The 16,188-nt window shown below is 43.1% G+C and overlaps 1 protein-coding gene across 1 annotated transcript; it reads right to left on the bottom strand.

The window, feature by feature from the left end:
* Nucleotides 1-11,336: 11,336 nt before the first annotated feature.
* Nucleotides 11,337-16,146, bottom strand: E1B28_008438 (uncharacterized protein). Its single transcript, XM_043153243.1, has 13 exons — nucleotides 15,201-16,146; nucleotides 14,909-15,147; nucleotides 14,007-14,856; nucleotides 13,799-13,949; nucleotides 13,549-13,735; nucleotides 13,378-13,488; nucleotides 13,200-13,312; nucleotides 12,945-13,141; nucleotides 12,636-12,676; nucleotides 12,307-12,450; nucleotides 12,000-12,122; nucleotides 11,911-11,941; nucleotides 11,337-11,853 (listed from the first exon to the last, which is right to left on the bottom strand). The coding sequence occupies exons 1-13, from the start codon at nucleotides 16,062-16,064 to the stop codon at nucleotides 11,815-11,817; spliced, it is 3,090 nt and encodes a 1,029-aa protein (XP_043008527.1). The 5' UTR covers nucleotides 16,065-16,146; the 3' UTR covers nucleotides 11,337-11,814.
* Nucleotides 16,147-16,188: the final 42 nt, after the last annotated feature.

Below are 16,188 nucleotides of genomic sequence, written 5' to 3'. Positions count from 1 at the left end.
TGATCTCTCGCCAGAATGTCGGGTCTAGACATTCCGCAAACTTCTGTACTTTCTCTCGATTTGACAAACTTCCTGCAAGTTTGTCTGCTTCAAACTCAAACTCCATATTAAACGAAGTAAGCTTTTGTAGCTGTTCTTCTCCTATACCAGAGAACCTAGCCTTCAACAGATCTAAATTCTCCAGTGCTCCTATTTCTAAATCCCTAATCGACGGGAATGAATCAAACATTTCTTTTTCGAATGCAGCCCAACTATAGCCTCTCGTAGATGGCAAATGATGTGCCAGGAGTCAAGAGGTCTCGAACTCCATTTGAATCATTGCTAGAATGATAAAAGACTCATCTAACTTCCAGCCCTTGACTTTCCCATATTGTAGGATAGCCGCCATCCATTCCCGTAGATTTCCAGGATTTAGACGGTTGAATGTGGGGAGCCTTCGTTTCGACGTATCCTTGTCTAATTCTTTCAAAGCACCTTTAGAGAACTCCGTCCAGGACTTCTTTATCGGTCTTTCTTCATCTGGCGCACCTGCCGCTACTGGGTCATTCGATATATGGGACATACTTGTTAACGGTCTTTCAAGAAATAAACTCGGGTTTAGTTCAAAAGAATAAAACTCTTCTTCCCGTAGGTCGAAGTCTGAATTATATTCGGAGGGTAGTGATGATAACGGTGAAGAAAACGGTTCAATGTCTTCAGTTAAAATCTCTGGGGTTTCGTATGGGGTTTCTAACGCTTGGTTTCTAGGACCTTGCGTAGATCTCGTATCTCGGAAAGCTTCTCTCGGACTTCTGTCAAAGGAGAAACCGGGGTTTCTTAAATCGTTTGGGATAACTTGGGTAGCTTCTCTTCCTTGCGTAGAATTGCGCGTAGATCGAGAAGACTGACCAGCTCTCGGTACTTGAGCTGGGGTACTAGATGCTAAAGCCGTAAGACTATGTGTCTGTAAGACTTGTTTGCCAGCCGCTAGTGAAGTGCGAGTATTGCGTCGCTGTGAACTAATCTTTCTGAGAGAAGTTCTTTTGGTTTTTGTTGTTTTTGTAGTTCTCGCCGTAGGGCTAAAACTACCGGAATTTCACAATATTTCGTTTGACACTGAATGTAATCTTATTTCCACCCCCTGCGGTGGTCACCAGATAATGGGCGAAGAATACCACTCAAGAGTCAACCTGATATCAGAGCTACGGGAGTAGCACCAACACCAAATCAACCCAAAAACTAGTAAACCTCCGTGTAAAGTCTATCAATAACTCTACACACCAGGAAAGATTGCAAGGGTGGACTGCTTGGCAAAGGTTACGCACAAGATCACAGTCTCAATATCGTATGAAGTTTTTATGAAATCAAAGTGTAACTGCAAGTGTAAAAACACCACAGCTACGGGAATTCTAAGGTTTGTAGGGGCTCTGTTTATTGTCCAGTGGACTAAGTGGGACTATGAATTTCGTCTACGGTAAGACTAATTCAAACGATTGGAGACTATTGCCCTCGACGGACACGAAAACTAAGTCCTCGGCGGACACGAACGCTAAGACCCTCGACGGATCACGAAACAGTAATCAAGACCTCGGCGGCCTACGGACGGATAGTTCTCTAGTTTTGACCTCGACGGTCTCGTATAGTTCAAATCAAATCTTATCGTTTCACTGCACAAAGACAGGGCAAATCTCTCTATTGGTGTCAAGAGCAGTTACTCACGGGCAACCCACTCAGGACTTTCCTACGCACGGGTAGTACTTTTTTATCTACGGATACATGAGCTGTTTTTATACTACTTCTACGCTAGCTTTGTAATCCTATCTCTACTTGTTTCATCTCTAAAAATAATGCACCGTAGCTACGAATCCATGTGGAGTCTTATCGCTAGGGACTGCTACATGTGCAGAATCTTGTCTACAGAGTTTTTCCGTATTCGAATCATATGTTTTGGACCAATCTGGACCGTTCTTCATTCTTGTTTCAGCATGTAGAATGGACCTACATAGGCGTACCATATGGTATTTCCTGCCTACGGACCTTATCCTGCATTTCGACGTTATCAAATCATATGGACTTTGTGTGTCCAAGTAGTTCCAGCATATGGATCCAGAGTTCCGAATTGCCATAGCACACGAACAGCGTGGACTCCGAGATCCGTTGTTCATTCCTGCCTGGTTCCTAGGTACTCTATCTGTGATCTGGGATCTGTATCATGTATTTTTGTCTTTTCCTCAGATCGGGACTCGATCTACGGTCATATCAAATTTCTCCTAGTCTGTGTGGTCCTATGTCCGATTTCTTGTCAACTAAATCCCCCATAGAAGTAGGTACTCCTAGTATGAAGGTCTTTTGACTTTGTTGAGTTCTGCTACGAACGGTTCTGTGAAGACTACAAGTCTTCTAATAGTACAATCCCTTGATATGCCAGTGCATAGTAGAATGTAGAGAGTAGAACTTGGTGAATTACCGCTTAAGTCCTCTGCTCATAGTGTTCTACAGGTTTCGAACGGTCATACAGTTTTCTGACACGATCTACGGCTCTCTCTAACTGGTCTAGCTGCGCCTACGGCACATTCTACTAGTGGCACTAGCTTTAACTAGCAATTCGGGCTCACTCTAGTTCTTAGTACGATAAATATCGCTCCGTAGCACTGTTTAAAAGTGCAAAAAGAACCTTGTAGCATAGTCAACTAAGTCGCATTAGCGTAAGTACTGGAGCATGAGTAAAAGCCTCCTTTAATGTTTCAAAAGCTTTCTGGCATTCTGGTCTGAGATTCCACTTGACACTTTTGTGGGTAAGGCGGGTAAGAGGGACAGTAATGGCACTATAATCATAAATGAAGTGCTGATAAAAATTACAAAAACCTAGGAATGATTGGATATCCTTGATTTTGCGTGGTGCAGGCCAATCGGTAATAACTTTGACCTTTGCCATGTTTATGCGCAAGCCTTTGGGGGAGAGAATGTAACCTAGGTATTCAATGGTATCTGTATGGAATTCACATTTCGAAGCTTTGCAGTAAAGGCCGTTTTTTTGGAGATGTCAGAAAACCTTTTTGACATGTTCCGTATGGCACTCAAGGTCATCTAAATATATGAGAATGTTGTCCAAGTAGACAAGGATGTTGATATCAAGCATATCAGAGAAAATATCGTTAACAAAGTGTTGAAAAACAGATGGAGCATTGGTAAGACCTTCAGACATAACACACCATTCAAAGGACCCGTACCAGGTCCAAAAAGCTGTCTTTGGTTCATCTCTGGCTGCAATCCAGACAAGATGATAAGCATGACATAAGTCTAGCTTGGTGTAGATTCGAGCCTTCCAAGGAGAGTCGAGAAGGTCGGAGATAAGTGGAAGCGGATACCAGTCTTTCTTAGTGATCTTGTTAAGACCATGGAAGTCAACACAAAGGCGGAGATTGCCAGACTTCTTTTTAACATAGAGGACTAGAGCACTGAAAGGAGATTTGGAAGGAGTAATGAGCCCAGCACTGAGATGTTCGTCAATGAATTCTCTGAGTGCCTTGAGTTCTGCAGGAGATAGTGAATATATCAGACCGTACGGAGGATCTGCTGTTTCCTCAATATTAATTTTAATATCGTGAGAACGATGTGGAGGTAGTTCCTTCGCCATAGATGGAGAAAATATGTCAGAGAACTCGTGGTATTCTTTAGGGATATGTGCAAGATCTTCATTGGAGACATCCAATGCTTTTCCATCTACCGCTTCGGCCGATAGGTTGGCCAAGTGCATAGTATAGGATTTCGCACCTGATTCCTTAGTAGCCCTCAAATAAGCGCAAGATGAGATGATGGATATGAGTGGAACCGAGTTTGTAGGGGCATTTAATAGATCTGCATAAGAATAAATAGGCTCAAAAGGATAAGGAGTAGAACTGGATGCGTAGCGAAGTTTTGCCTGTTGGTGTTTACTCGGGCCAAGCAGAGGAGTGTAAGGCATCCCTGGCAGCCAAATATGACTGCTAGTTAGCTAGGTTCCTCCCACCAGAGATAACCTAGCTGACTAGCAGTCATATTTGGCTGCCAGGGATGCAGTCTTGCCCGTTAATGGGCGAAGTATACCACTCAAGAGTCAACCTAATATCAGAGCTACAGGAGTAGCACCAACACCAAATCAACCCAAAAACTAGTAAACCTCTGTGTAAAGTCTATCAATAACTCTACACACCAGGAAAGATTGCAAAGGTGGACTGCTTGGCAAAGGTTATGCACAAGATCAGTCTCAATATTGTATGAAGGTCTTATGAAATCAATGTGCAACTGCAAGTGTAAAACACCACAGCTACAGGGTTCTGGGGTTTGTAGGGGCTCTGTTTATTGTCCAGTGGACTAAGTGGGACTATGAATTTTGTCTAGGGTAAGACTAATTCGAACAATTGGAGACTATTGCCCTCAACGGACACAAAAACTGAGTCCTCAGTGGACACAAACGCTAAGACCCTCAACGGATCACGAAACAGTAATCAAGACCTTGGCGGCCTACAGATGGATAGTTCTTAAGTTTCAACCTTGACAGTCTCATATGTTCAAATCAAATCTTATCATTTAAGAGTAGTTACTCATGGGCAACTCACTCAGGACTTTCCTACACACGGGTAGTACTTTTTATCTACGGATACATGAGCTGCTTTTATACTACTTCTATACTAGCTTTGTAATCCTATCTCTACTTGTTTCATCTCTAAAAATAATGCACCGTAGCTATGAATCCATGCGAAATCTTATTGCTAGGGACCGTTACATGTGCAGAATCCTGTCTACAGAGCTTTTCCATATTTGAATCATATGTTTTGGACCAATCTGGACCGTTCTTCATTCTTGTTTCAGCATGTAGAATGGACCTACATAGGCATACCATATGCTTATCCTGCATTTTGATGTTATCAAATCATATGGACTTTGTGTGTCCAAGTGGTTCCAGCATATGGATCCAGAATTCTGAACTCCCGTAGCACATGAACAGCATGGACTCCGAGATCTGTTGTTCATCCCTGCCTGGTTCCTAGGTACTCTATCTGTGATCTGGGATCTGTATCATGTCTTTTTGTCTTTTCCTCAGATCGGGACTTGATCTACAGTCATATCAAATTTCTCCTAGTCTGCGTGGTCCTATGTCCGATTTCTTGTCAACTAAATCCCCCGTAGAAGTAGGTACTCCTAGTATGAAGGTCTTTAGACTTTGTCACTGCACAAAGACAGGGCAAATCACTCTATTGGGTGTCAAGAGCAGTTACTCACGGGCAACTCACTCAGGACTTTCCTACGCATGGGTAGTACTTTTTTATCTATAGATACATGGGCTGCTTTTATACTATTTCTACACTAGCTTGGTAATCCTATCAGTACTTGTCTCATTTCTAAATATAATGCACCGTAGCTATGAATCCATGCAAAATCTTATCACTAGAGACTGCTACATGTGCAGATTCCTGTCTATAGAGCTGTTCCATATTCGAATCATGTGTTTTGGACCAGTCTGGACCATTCTTCATTCTTGTTTCAGCATGTAGAATGGACCTACATAGGCATACCATATGCTTATCCTGCATTTTGATGTTATCAACTCATATGGACTTTGTGTGTCCAAGTGGTTCCAGCATATGGATCCAGAATTCTGAACTCCCGTAGCACATGAACAGCATGGACTCCGAGATCCATTGTTCATCCCTGCCTGGTTCCTAGGTACTCTATCTGTGATCTGGGATCTGTATCATGTATTTTTGTCTTTTCTTCAGATCAGGACTCGATCTACAGTCATATCAAATTTCTCCTAGTCTGTGTGGTCTTATGTCTGATTTCTTGTCAACTAAATCCCCCATAGAAGTAGGTACTCCTAGTATGAAGGTCTTTTGACTCTGTTAAGTTCTGCTACAAACGGTTCTGTGAAGACTATAAGTCTTCTAACAGTACAATCCCTTGATATGCTAGTGTATAGTAGAATGTAGAGTGTAGAACTTGGTGAATTACTGCTTAAGTCCTCTGCTCATAGTGTTCTACAGGTTTTGAATGGTTATACAGTTTTCTGACATGATCTATGGCTCTCTCTCTAACTGGTCTAGCTGTGTCTACGGCACATTCTACTAGCTGCACTAGCTTTAACTAGCAATTTGGGCTCACTCTAGTTCTTAATTCGATAAATATCGCTCCATAGCCCTGTTTTAAGTGCAAAAAGAACCTTGTAGCATAGTCAACTAAGTCACATTAACGTCACTGGTCTCTATTCATCAGTTAGTCTCTTAGCGAGAACTTGTATAGTTCGGCACATGGAGTCCGACCCTCAATCCTATCCAAGAGCGTTAGCTCTCTCAGACCTGTCCGAAGACAGTCTGTCCCTATTGCTCTCACATGTTCAGACACTTCTCCGACCACTTGCACTTAACTTCATCTTGTCCTTGGTCTTAAGCATGTGTTTTACTTCTCTCTGTAGCATCCGCTCAGTCCATATGAACTGCTAGCGCTCAACACTTCGGCGCGCCTTCCTCTAAGTCCATCTCTGTTCGAGAGCACTGGCTCTCTCTTCAGGAGTCTGTTTAAGACTTCATCCCTCTTAGCTACAAGTCCAATACTGAAGCATAAACCTCAACATAATATCCCTTAATCACTTAGTGCATAATAGCGTACAGAGAGTGGTCTTTTTGAATAGTGACCACTCATGTAGTGTCTTACAGTTTTCAGGCTAGCTCTACAGGATGCTCTCTAGCTATTTCTCAGCTGTGCTAGCGTACTCTACTAGCAGCCATAAGCTTTAACTAGCAGCTCAGGCTCACTCTAGTTCTCATACGATGTCTATACCGTTCCAAAGCACTTAGTATATGTGCTGAAATGGACATAATGTAGTGTAGATGTCAAAAGTCACATTACCACACTAAACACGGTGCTAATAATGCTGTGTAACACCACTAAATATGGCTAGCAAACACACCTCAAGCACGAAGTGTGCAAACCAAAACCACACCAAGAAGAGTATACACAAGTGTAAGGGGTGGAGGTCAGTATTCTTAAGGCTTTAGTTTTCACTAAGAGGCACCAAGAAAGATAGAATATGTGGGGTCTTCGGTTTTATAGTAGTTTCAATCAAGGTTCTTTCACTACAAGAGTGACAATATGATACACAAATCCCAAAATTCAATATCTGACTTTTCAACAAAGCTTTTACAAGTCTTCACCGAAGTTCGGTTCCAAGTTCAATATCCAAACTAGACAATAGCAATCCAAATTCAATATAAGTCCAAATTGACTTCAAGATCCAGAGTTCAATTCCAAGACAATATGCCAATACCAAATTCAATTGCAATAATCTAATCTATCTTTCCAAACACAGAACACCAACTTCAGTGAAGAGTGGGGCAAAGGTCAAATCTCAAGTGAATCCTAGTAGGTGAACTGCGTCTCCACTCGTAGGTTGCTGGGGAAAATCCCTCTTTTCTGCCCTCCTTATATACGGTTTTTCTAATAGATAATAGTAAAAGTCCAAAATATGTATGAAAACTGGCAAATAATAATGAAATCCCTTTCAGTCGAACAGAAACTCACTTAATTGGGTATAATACAAGAGTTTTATGTGTAGAAGTGCCAAATAGAATATTAAACTGAATATCTGTTCCTTGTTTCCTGGTTGTGATGTAGGGACTTGACTTTGCCGAAGTACCCGACATATCCGCATTCTCCTGTTTTCCTAGGGAACGAGTCCCTGTTTCAGGTGTATCCATTCTTCCTGTTCCTATTCTATTCCTTTTTGGAGAAGATCTGGCCTCGGTTCTAGGCCCTGTCTCCAAGGTTTCTCTCTTGAAATCTAATGCCACATGCACTTCGCTGAAGTCTGTGTTTCCTGGGTTTTCCGAGAAATCCCTATCCTTTCCATTTTCCATTTGTGAGAATTGGATATTCCTTCCTTTATCCTTGTTTGGATTTCTATATCCGAGAATTCCATATATCCGAGCAGTCCAACCAGACTTTGTTGAAGTTCCAATAAAGTGTATAATAAAATCCCTATGTTTGCTATGAGCATTCCAGGAGTAAGATGAGGCCTTTCAATAAAAGAACAAAGGTTTTTAAATGGCTGCTTCCCGAAGTTCATACAGTTTTCTGAACTTCGGTGAAGTCTCTCATCTTTCCTAATTTTGTACATTTCATACGGATAAAGTCTCTTGTAGAGGCTCATGCTTTAACTAGAAGTGTGGGCTCACTCTAGTCCTATTAATCCCATAATTTATAACTCATAAGTGTTAAAATTGTACAAATATCCATCTTTAAGGTCTTTTCCGATTTATATTGCAATAGCGCACCATTGGTAAAATATGTGAAGTGGCTGCCTATACAGTAGCCGCCCACACATACACCCATGATTTCACCACATTTAAGTATCTTCTGCTTCTGGCCAGTGGCCGGACTTGTCAAGAGCTTGTTAATGTATAGCTGTACTTTCTTCACTCATTCCTTTTGAATTAGAGTAGATTAGATTGCTGACTAATTTTCTGGGGGAAATCCCCACCTGAAAGTCTTTGTCTTTGTCATATTCTCATAGCATGAGACATACAGTGACCCAAAAAACTGTCCAGTTTGGTACATAGTCTGATAAAATCCTTAAATAACTCTATGGGAAATCCATATTATACAATACTCTAAGTGTATAAAATGTAGCCCTACATCCATGCTTCACATTTTATTTTGTTTTGTGCAAAAATATTGACATTTGATGAAGTAATTGTTAAAAGGCAAAAAAATCCAACTTGACAGTTTTTTTGCTACCCAAAATTTATACTATATTTTAACTTTAATACTTTGTATAACCTCCATTAGCCTTTATGACTGCTTGAAATCTTCTAGGCATACTCTCTATACCTCTTTGGCACTCTTCCACTTCAATTTTACCCCACTCCTCAGCAACTCTTTCCCACAATTTATAAACTCCACTAGGCTGTATTGAATATTCATTCAACCTGCATTCCAAGGCATCCCAGAGATGTTCAATTGGAATAAGGTCTGGAGACTGTGGTCACTACTCCATAAGCTGGATTACACATTCATCAAACCATTTTACCACCTTTTTTGATGTATACTTTAAATTATTGTTTTCCTAAAATATGGCCATGTTAATCAAAAGTTGTAAATTTTCAATGTAGCAGGCAGGTCATCATTCAGAATGTCTACATACTACTATGCATGCATCCTCCCTTCCACCTCTACCATTTTCCCCACTCCATTCCACCTCTACATCCCCCAAACCATGATATTTCCTCCTCCAAACTTGACTGTACCTTCAACCTCCTTCTTGGCAGTGGATTACTATTCTCCTTCTGCACCCACTTGTGCCCATCTCACCCAAATATATTGATTTTAACCTCATCTCACTATATAACCCTCTTCCAGTTATTGAATGTCTAGTTCAGGTGTGCTTTAGCAATGTTTATTCTTGCCCTCCTATAGCAAATGCTGAGAAGAGGCTTTTCTTCTTCACTACAGCATGAAACTTGTATTTAGGAAAGACATTGTGGGTTGTTTGGGGAGTAATAGAAGAGGAGAGTCACATATTAAGGCTTTGAGTGAGCTCAGTAGCATTCTCAATGTGCCCTGAGCACATTTGTATAAAAATATACTGTTCATTGGCAGGCTTGAGCATTGTTGGCCCGCCCTCAATGGAGTTCTCCTTGTCGGATAGCTCCTTGGAGACAAGGGTGGTCACTGTAACCTTGCTACAGCCCACTTGCTAGGCAATGCTACCAGCACTAAGGTCCGTGGTGGTGGAGAGGTGAAGAATTTGGTTTTTCTAAGATTGAGGAAGTTGAGGCATGGTGTTGATGATTTTGTGAAGGGAATATCACATTTTTATATTCTAAAGTGGAGTATATGATGTCATATAAAAGTCTACTAATGATGTCATTCAAAATGTGATGATATATAATATAATATCATGGCACTATATCATAATGACAGATGTAAACTAGTCTAGCAAAAAAACAGTCCAGTTGGATTTTTTTCATATTGTAATGATAACTTCATCAAATCTCATTATCTTTTTACAAAACAAAAAATATTGTAAAGCATAGATGTAGGGCTATATTTTATACACTTAGAGTATTATGTAATATTGATTTTCCATAGAGTTATTTGAACCAAACTGGATGGTTTTTTGGGTCACTGTAGGATTATCACACAGACAATATTCTCAACCTTTCTAACCTATTTACATGGCCATGACATAACAAGATTATGGCACTGCAACTATTTGTAGCTAGTGCTTTGCACCAGATTGCACCCAACAAGAACTGTGTAAATCATTCAGTAAATAGCAATGAGAACACTCAGCAAATGAACAACATTTGTGACAGCATGCATGAACTCAATGGATGAACTTAATGGATGGGCACATGAACATGTGAAATTAACCAACCCTCCCTACAACAAAACCACAATGCCCTCACTGAGCCATTCTCGCCTATTCTCATCTATTCTTTTCACTGAGTTTGTAGCCACCCACATGAATGAGTGTAAAAAATGTGAACTTAGTGAACCATCATGCTCAACTTTTGCCCTTTGTCTCTAGTCCAGGCTCAAGTTGTCACCTTAGTTGGCAAACAGGTGTGTAGCCTTGCCCTACACATATTTCTGGTTCTGATATCCCTTCATACCCACCAGGTTACCATGTTTTGAGTTGTCAATCTGTGATTTCTGACTGTAGATATCATTGTATCTCTGTTACTAATTTATGCTGATCAGAACCATACATGCACAGTACTAAATGCAAACTTAACCCCTCTGAATGCAGCAGACTTTGTTCTAGTTTGGGTGATTTGTGAACAGGATGGGCAGTTTATTTAGGGCATAGAATTGGAGGGGGTGGATACAAGAAAGTATTGGGGGTGATAGTCAGCAGCAGCAATATTGTATGATTAGTGAATTAAATTAATTATGCATGTATTGTACTCATATAGTTATTCAATGACGTGATTTCACCATGTTAATCAAGGCAATAGCTAGGATTATGCTTGAACTATCGTTTTCCACCTTTGTTAGACCTATCCCGGATATTGACTGGATGTTTTCACCTAAAATCACCAAGAATGGCAGGGAATAGACAAATTAATGATGTGATTTTTACCTGGTGTGACGAGCAATAGCTGGGACAAGGTTGAGCTACTGTTTCCCACCATTGTCAGAGGTATCCTGACTATTGCTGCTAAAATTTACCCGACAATTGTAGACAAAGGCCAATAATATTGTCAATTTTCACTGGGTCTCAACGCTTGCATTGTGATTGCACATGATGAGCAAGATGCAGTGACAGTTATGTCACATGCATCAACACGAAAAACTGTTTTCGGTACCTGTTCAGTCCGAAAACTTCCATTGATTCAGAGTCTGCTTACAGAAGACTATCTCTGGACACAAAATGAAGAAAAAGAATGATCGTAACATCGTTTATATCTATCGTTCAGGTCCCATCACGCGGCGCCACATAACTATAGATAAAATGGGGAAGGAACGGTGATAAGTGATAAGTGATTCGTGAATTACTGTTTGACTGACGTGGAAAAAGAGATGTGGTGGAATGGGGTTATGAAGGCGTTGGTGCCAGACATGATGACGTCAATCATGGGGCGACCACGGAAAAGAAAAGGGTTACGTCCGGGAGAATTCAGCCTGTCAAAGGCGTGTTGAAGCTAAAGGTAAAATACTAGAAGGGTATCAAAAGAGTCTGGGCATCTACAGATAAGAAATAGACAAGTTCGTGTGTCCAATGTAAAAAATGAAGTTCGCGTCCAGTGGAGAGTAGATAAGAAACAAAAAAACAATTTGTCCCGGAAGATTCGGTCAATACGAGAACACCATGAGCCACGGGTTCAATAGGATCTAGGTACAATGATCGTGTCAATAGAGATGGGAGGGGAAATGTGTAATGGAGCTTACAGGGAACAAGATATGACATGAAGCCACAACCCTAAGAGAACCAGTGAGTAACGTCAACCGAGCAGGTAATATGAAACGCAAACACTCACGCCAGTGGGAAGATCGCCGCCCATTCTTCACCACCAACCCGCCACTCAATAGGAACTAGAGCCGTGCTAGAGATAACCATCCCAGCGATGATGACAACGCTGACGACAAGCGGGAACCAGAATCTACCCACCAAGTGTCAGAGGTATCCAGAAGCCAGAAGAAAGTGGGAAAGAGTGATAGAGAACAACACGTAAAAGAAGGCACATCAACCAAGCCTCACTCCAAAGCTTCAAGACTACCGAGGAGACCGAGATCGATGACGCAGCGACAATGGAGGGCAGGCAAAAAAAAATTCGTCCCACTCACCTCTTCACTATTCGAGGTATTTCCTTGAAGAAATTTGAACGTTCGACCTCTTTCTTAGTAGCCGACCAAGTGATATTCACGGAGAACAGGTGAGCGAGAATAGCCTGGCTGACGGGAATAGCAAGTCCACCAAAGAAGAAAAAGCTAAACAGAGGGAAACACGTCAGTTATCGCTTATCGTGTTATCATTCGAACCGCGTTGACGTCGATTGATAATTAAAAAAGAATGGCGCGAGCTCCACACGAAGCACGTAAATTTCATCGACTTGAGAATCAATGGGCACACCATCGCGAGCACACGGTGGTACGGATGGAATAACGCAACTCACAAAAACGGAATCCACATCAGGTTTTCTAAAAGGGCTTTAATCTATAAGAGAGCTGTACGTCAGAATCAGGGATGCTCAATGATTGGAATGTCAACAATGAGGTAGCATGAGGAAGAAAAAAAAAGTTTCGGAAGCCAATGTGAGAGAAAACAGGGGTGTCCGGGGTCCAGTATTTGCAAATCTTTTTTTTTAAAAACGCGAACCCAGGGTCGTTGCAGAGGCAACGTCCAAAGTCCAAAGAAACGCGTCATCGGTGACACAAACCATGATGCATCTTCATCAAGGAGTCCTTGAGAAACGAAGACTCACCAATGACTTTTCACCAAGTCGATACTGCACCAATGTATACGCCACATTTCCCGACCCTGTGAAGACCACGGTGACGGCCAACCATATCTCCCAGCTGTGCAGGTAAAATCCGTCAATCGGAAATTGGAATGCCAGTAGGACGTAGTTGAGCAACGAGATAAGGATAGAACAAGCGAGGCCGTAGTACGAGAACATATCTGTACAACGTGACTCTTGAGTACGGGTAAAGCACGAAGGGCGGAATGAACCACTGACAAGCCATGACGGAAAACTTGTAATGTAACGGGGCATTGCTCCACACGAAGGTGTGTATTTGCTTCGATATGGGCCCTCTATAGATCCACTGGTAGAGCGGATTGAAGAGAAGTCTGGAAGCACGGTTCATTCCATTTGCGTCAACGCATGAAATGGAAGGGAGAAAAAGAAGACGTACTCGTTACAGCCATACGCGTATTTCATCCAACGATTCAATTCATCGTCGACAGTCAAACTCACACCCTCTTTGAAACCCCCTTTAGAGTAGGTTGCCCAACGAATGGTATAGCTGTACAACCCACTGCGCGTTAGTTTCATATATCGGAGGGGGAAGGGTCGTAAACCTCACCCCTTCTTGAGTAACCTTAAAGCCATGTCGAAGTCCTCCGAGACATTCCATTCGCTCCAAATTTTAGTCTTGCTTTCAGTATTCTTCTCGGACAGTGTTGAGTCGACGTATGCAGCGTCTTGAATCGCTCGCCAACGAAGGAAAGCATTGTGTCCGACGAACGGAGCCACTTCACCGTTCGCGCAGGCTGTGGTATACCACTATCAGCACCAATGACAGATGTAGGGAGGAATGCGGGAGAAAAGCTTACCGATACCAATGCACTTGTTGACTCGGCGAGTGAAGTAAGCAATTCCGTTTTCAAAGTAGTGACGAGCGACTTGCATAACATCACTCTCATGCTGTATAATGGCGAGGGAAGGAGAGTGGTGCATTTCACGAGCAGCGTCGCGTAGACAGTCCTTAACGCGCGACGTTCAGTTGATTTAAGGATAAACGGAAAAGTAAGGTGGGCATACCTCAGGAACCTCAGTGTCACTGTCAACTAGGAGTACGATCTCTCCTACACGCATAGCCCGAGCGTTCGCAGCCCAAGGTTTCCATTTTCGACCGGACTGGGTGTACATATCTTCAATCGCGAGTTTCAGAGCCTGTTCCTCGATATCATCGTGCAGCGTTGGCGTTTCACGACCAGGAGTTGACGCCGGAGGAGTCGAAGTTTCCGATGGGGTACCAGGTGTGCCCATAAGGGGCGAAAATGCGGAAGGAGAACGGGGAATTGGTGAAAGTATCGCGCTTTGGCCATACCCAGGCGTCGGAGGAGAGTCGGTTACACTCGAAGTCGAAAACATGTCGTCTCCGTCGCGGTTGAGGTATTGCATTCCGTAGCCTGAGACCACTGTGTTTCGGCCCCATGAGGAAATGGGGGAGGTAGGCGGATATGTAAACTCGGAAATTCGACGTTCCTCTCCAACCAATTGCTGCAATGTTGGTTGCTGGACATGTCGCTTGCCTTCCTCTCGTTCCCTCAGTAGAACCTCGAGCCACCGTTCAACGCACAAGCTCAAGGCGAGACCGTAGTTCAGGTTACTGGCTTTCTTGAAACGTCCCGGACGATGGAACGTGTCTTCCTTGGACTTTCCTTTACTCGAGGTCTTTTCCCTGCGGAACAGCCCTTTTTCGACGTCTGTAGGTTGGTCGTTCGTATCAGTATCTGCAGGACATCCTTCACGAGGCCGGGCACACCAGCCGATGTCCTCTTCACGGTAGAACTTGATACGTTCATTTCGATCTGCAGCGGTCATGCCTGTCGCCCGGAGACCATCATCAAACATTAATAGCGAAGAGGTTCCACCCTGTAGAGCATATCTAGAAGGGGTGTGAGGACGCCACCTTTGCTGTCAAAACGTAAAGAACTTACGTCCTCATTGCAGCCTTGAGACTTGCCACGCTTGGTTTGAGTACAAGATCGAGCGACTCCTTGTAGACTGGCATTTGAATCGTTATATGTGGAAGGGGTTCCTTCCTTTGTGCATTCGAAGAGGAGCTGGAAGGAATGGGTGGTGGGGGTATAGCGGAGTAGTATTTGGAGTTTCGATGGTAATGAGCAATAGGGCCAAAGGCCATGGTGAGATTTTGCAAGATCTGGAGGGCGAAGAACTGCGGGAAAGTGAGTATATGATAAATGGGAGGCCAATGATGATGGAACGAACCAAGGAGATGCAATAGAGTAAGGGTAACGTCACACAGAGTACAAACCTGATGAACTGTCCATCCATAAGGAACTCCCAAACAAGGACCCGAGCACCATTCCCAATGAACACGAAAGATAAACCTGCAGCTAGACCATTGTAAAGAGGAGCGTAAAGGAGAGTCGGTCGCGGATGGACGAAGTCTTTGGATGGAACAGTAACTGTTTTGGTTTTTCCATACCAAGTCCGCTTTTTCACGGTGACGGGAGGGGGAATGGACGATTCGGAGCTCGAGATCGGGGCAGGTTCTTGTTCTAGATGGAGAGGGCGAGCTAAGAGACTATCAGGATGGGATTCGTGCCCAGCGACTGAATTTGGAGACGAGGAAGAAAGTGCAGATACGTTTGAATCTACAGGTCTCGACCGCCACAAGAACTTGATCATTCGCTCCTCGAAATCTTGGCAGGTCGGGATGATGTTTTCGAGGGATGAAGCCCAAACGACGAGAACGCGTTCATCGCGTAAAAACGCAGCCCTTTGTTCCTTATCGGCCTTCCCGAGATCAAGCATCGTGTCCAGGATTTGAATACACGTGTTGGCATCGATGTAAAGACTGTGTTCGTTGGGATCGACGTGGGCCAAGGCTGCATGAACGGCGGCGCTGCGGACCTTTACAGCGACGACAGGATTGAGTGACCGTACCGCGACCTCGAAGGGTTCCAAAGAAACATTTTCGTAAGGAAAAACGCGAAATTCTGGGGGATCATCGTGGATTCGAATGGCTACGCCTGAAGAGATGTTTTCTTCTTGAGGACGGAACCAAGCATCACCCTGAGTTTGCTTGAAAATGTGGTGGAGGAGAGCATCCCAACGGTCATAGTCCATGGAGAAGTAGGGTCAGTCGCAATCCCAGGTATGCCTTGTGCTTGCGCATTTAAAGTTTTTTCCATGGCGGGTATGAAGTCGGAGCGCGGTGACTGGGGTCCCACCGGCGCGTTATTATGTGTCA

Source organism: Marasmius oreades, chromosome 5 (assembly GCF_018924745.1).
Source record: "Marasmius oreades isolate 03SP1 chromosome 5, whole genome shotgun sequence".
NCBI lineage: Eukaryota > Fungi > Basidiomycota > Agaricomycetes > Agaricales > Marasmiaceae > Marasmius > Marasmius oreades.
This window is presented reverse-complemented; position numbering and strand designations above follow the sequence as displayed.

What these genes read in the sequence shown, in the direction of transcription:
- E1B28_008438 (XM_043153243.1), bottom strand. Translation starts at nt 16,064, where the DNA reads ATGGACTATGACCGTTGGGATGCTCTCCTCCACCACATTTTCAAGCAA. An exon ending in TACGCGTATGGCTGTAACGA is followed by an intron (nt 13,313 to 13,377) that starts GTACGTCTTCTT and finishes CCGTGCTTCCAG; the next exon opens with ACTTCTCTTCAATCCGCTCT. An exon ending in GCGGCGATCTTCCCACTGGC is followed by an intron (nt 11,942 to 11,999) that starts GTGAGTGTTTGC and finishes TGGTTCTCTTAG; the next exon opens with GGTTGTGGCTTCATGTCATA.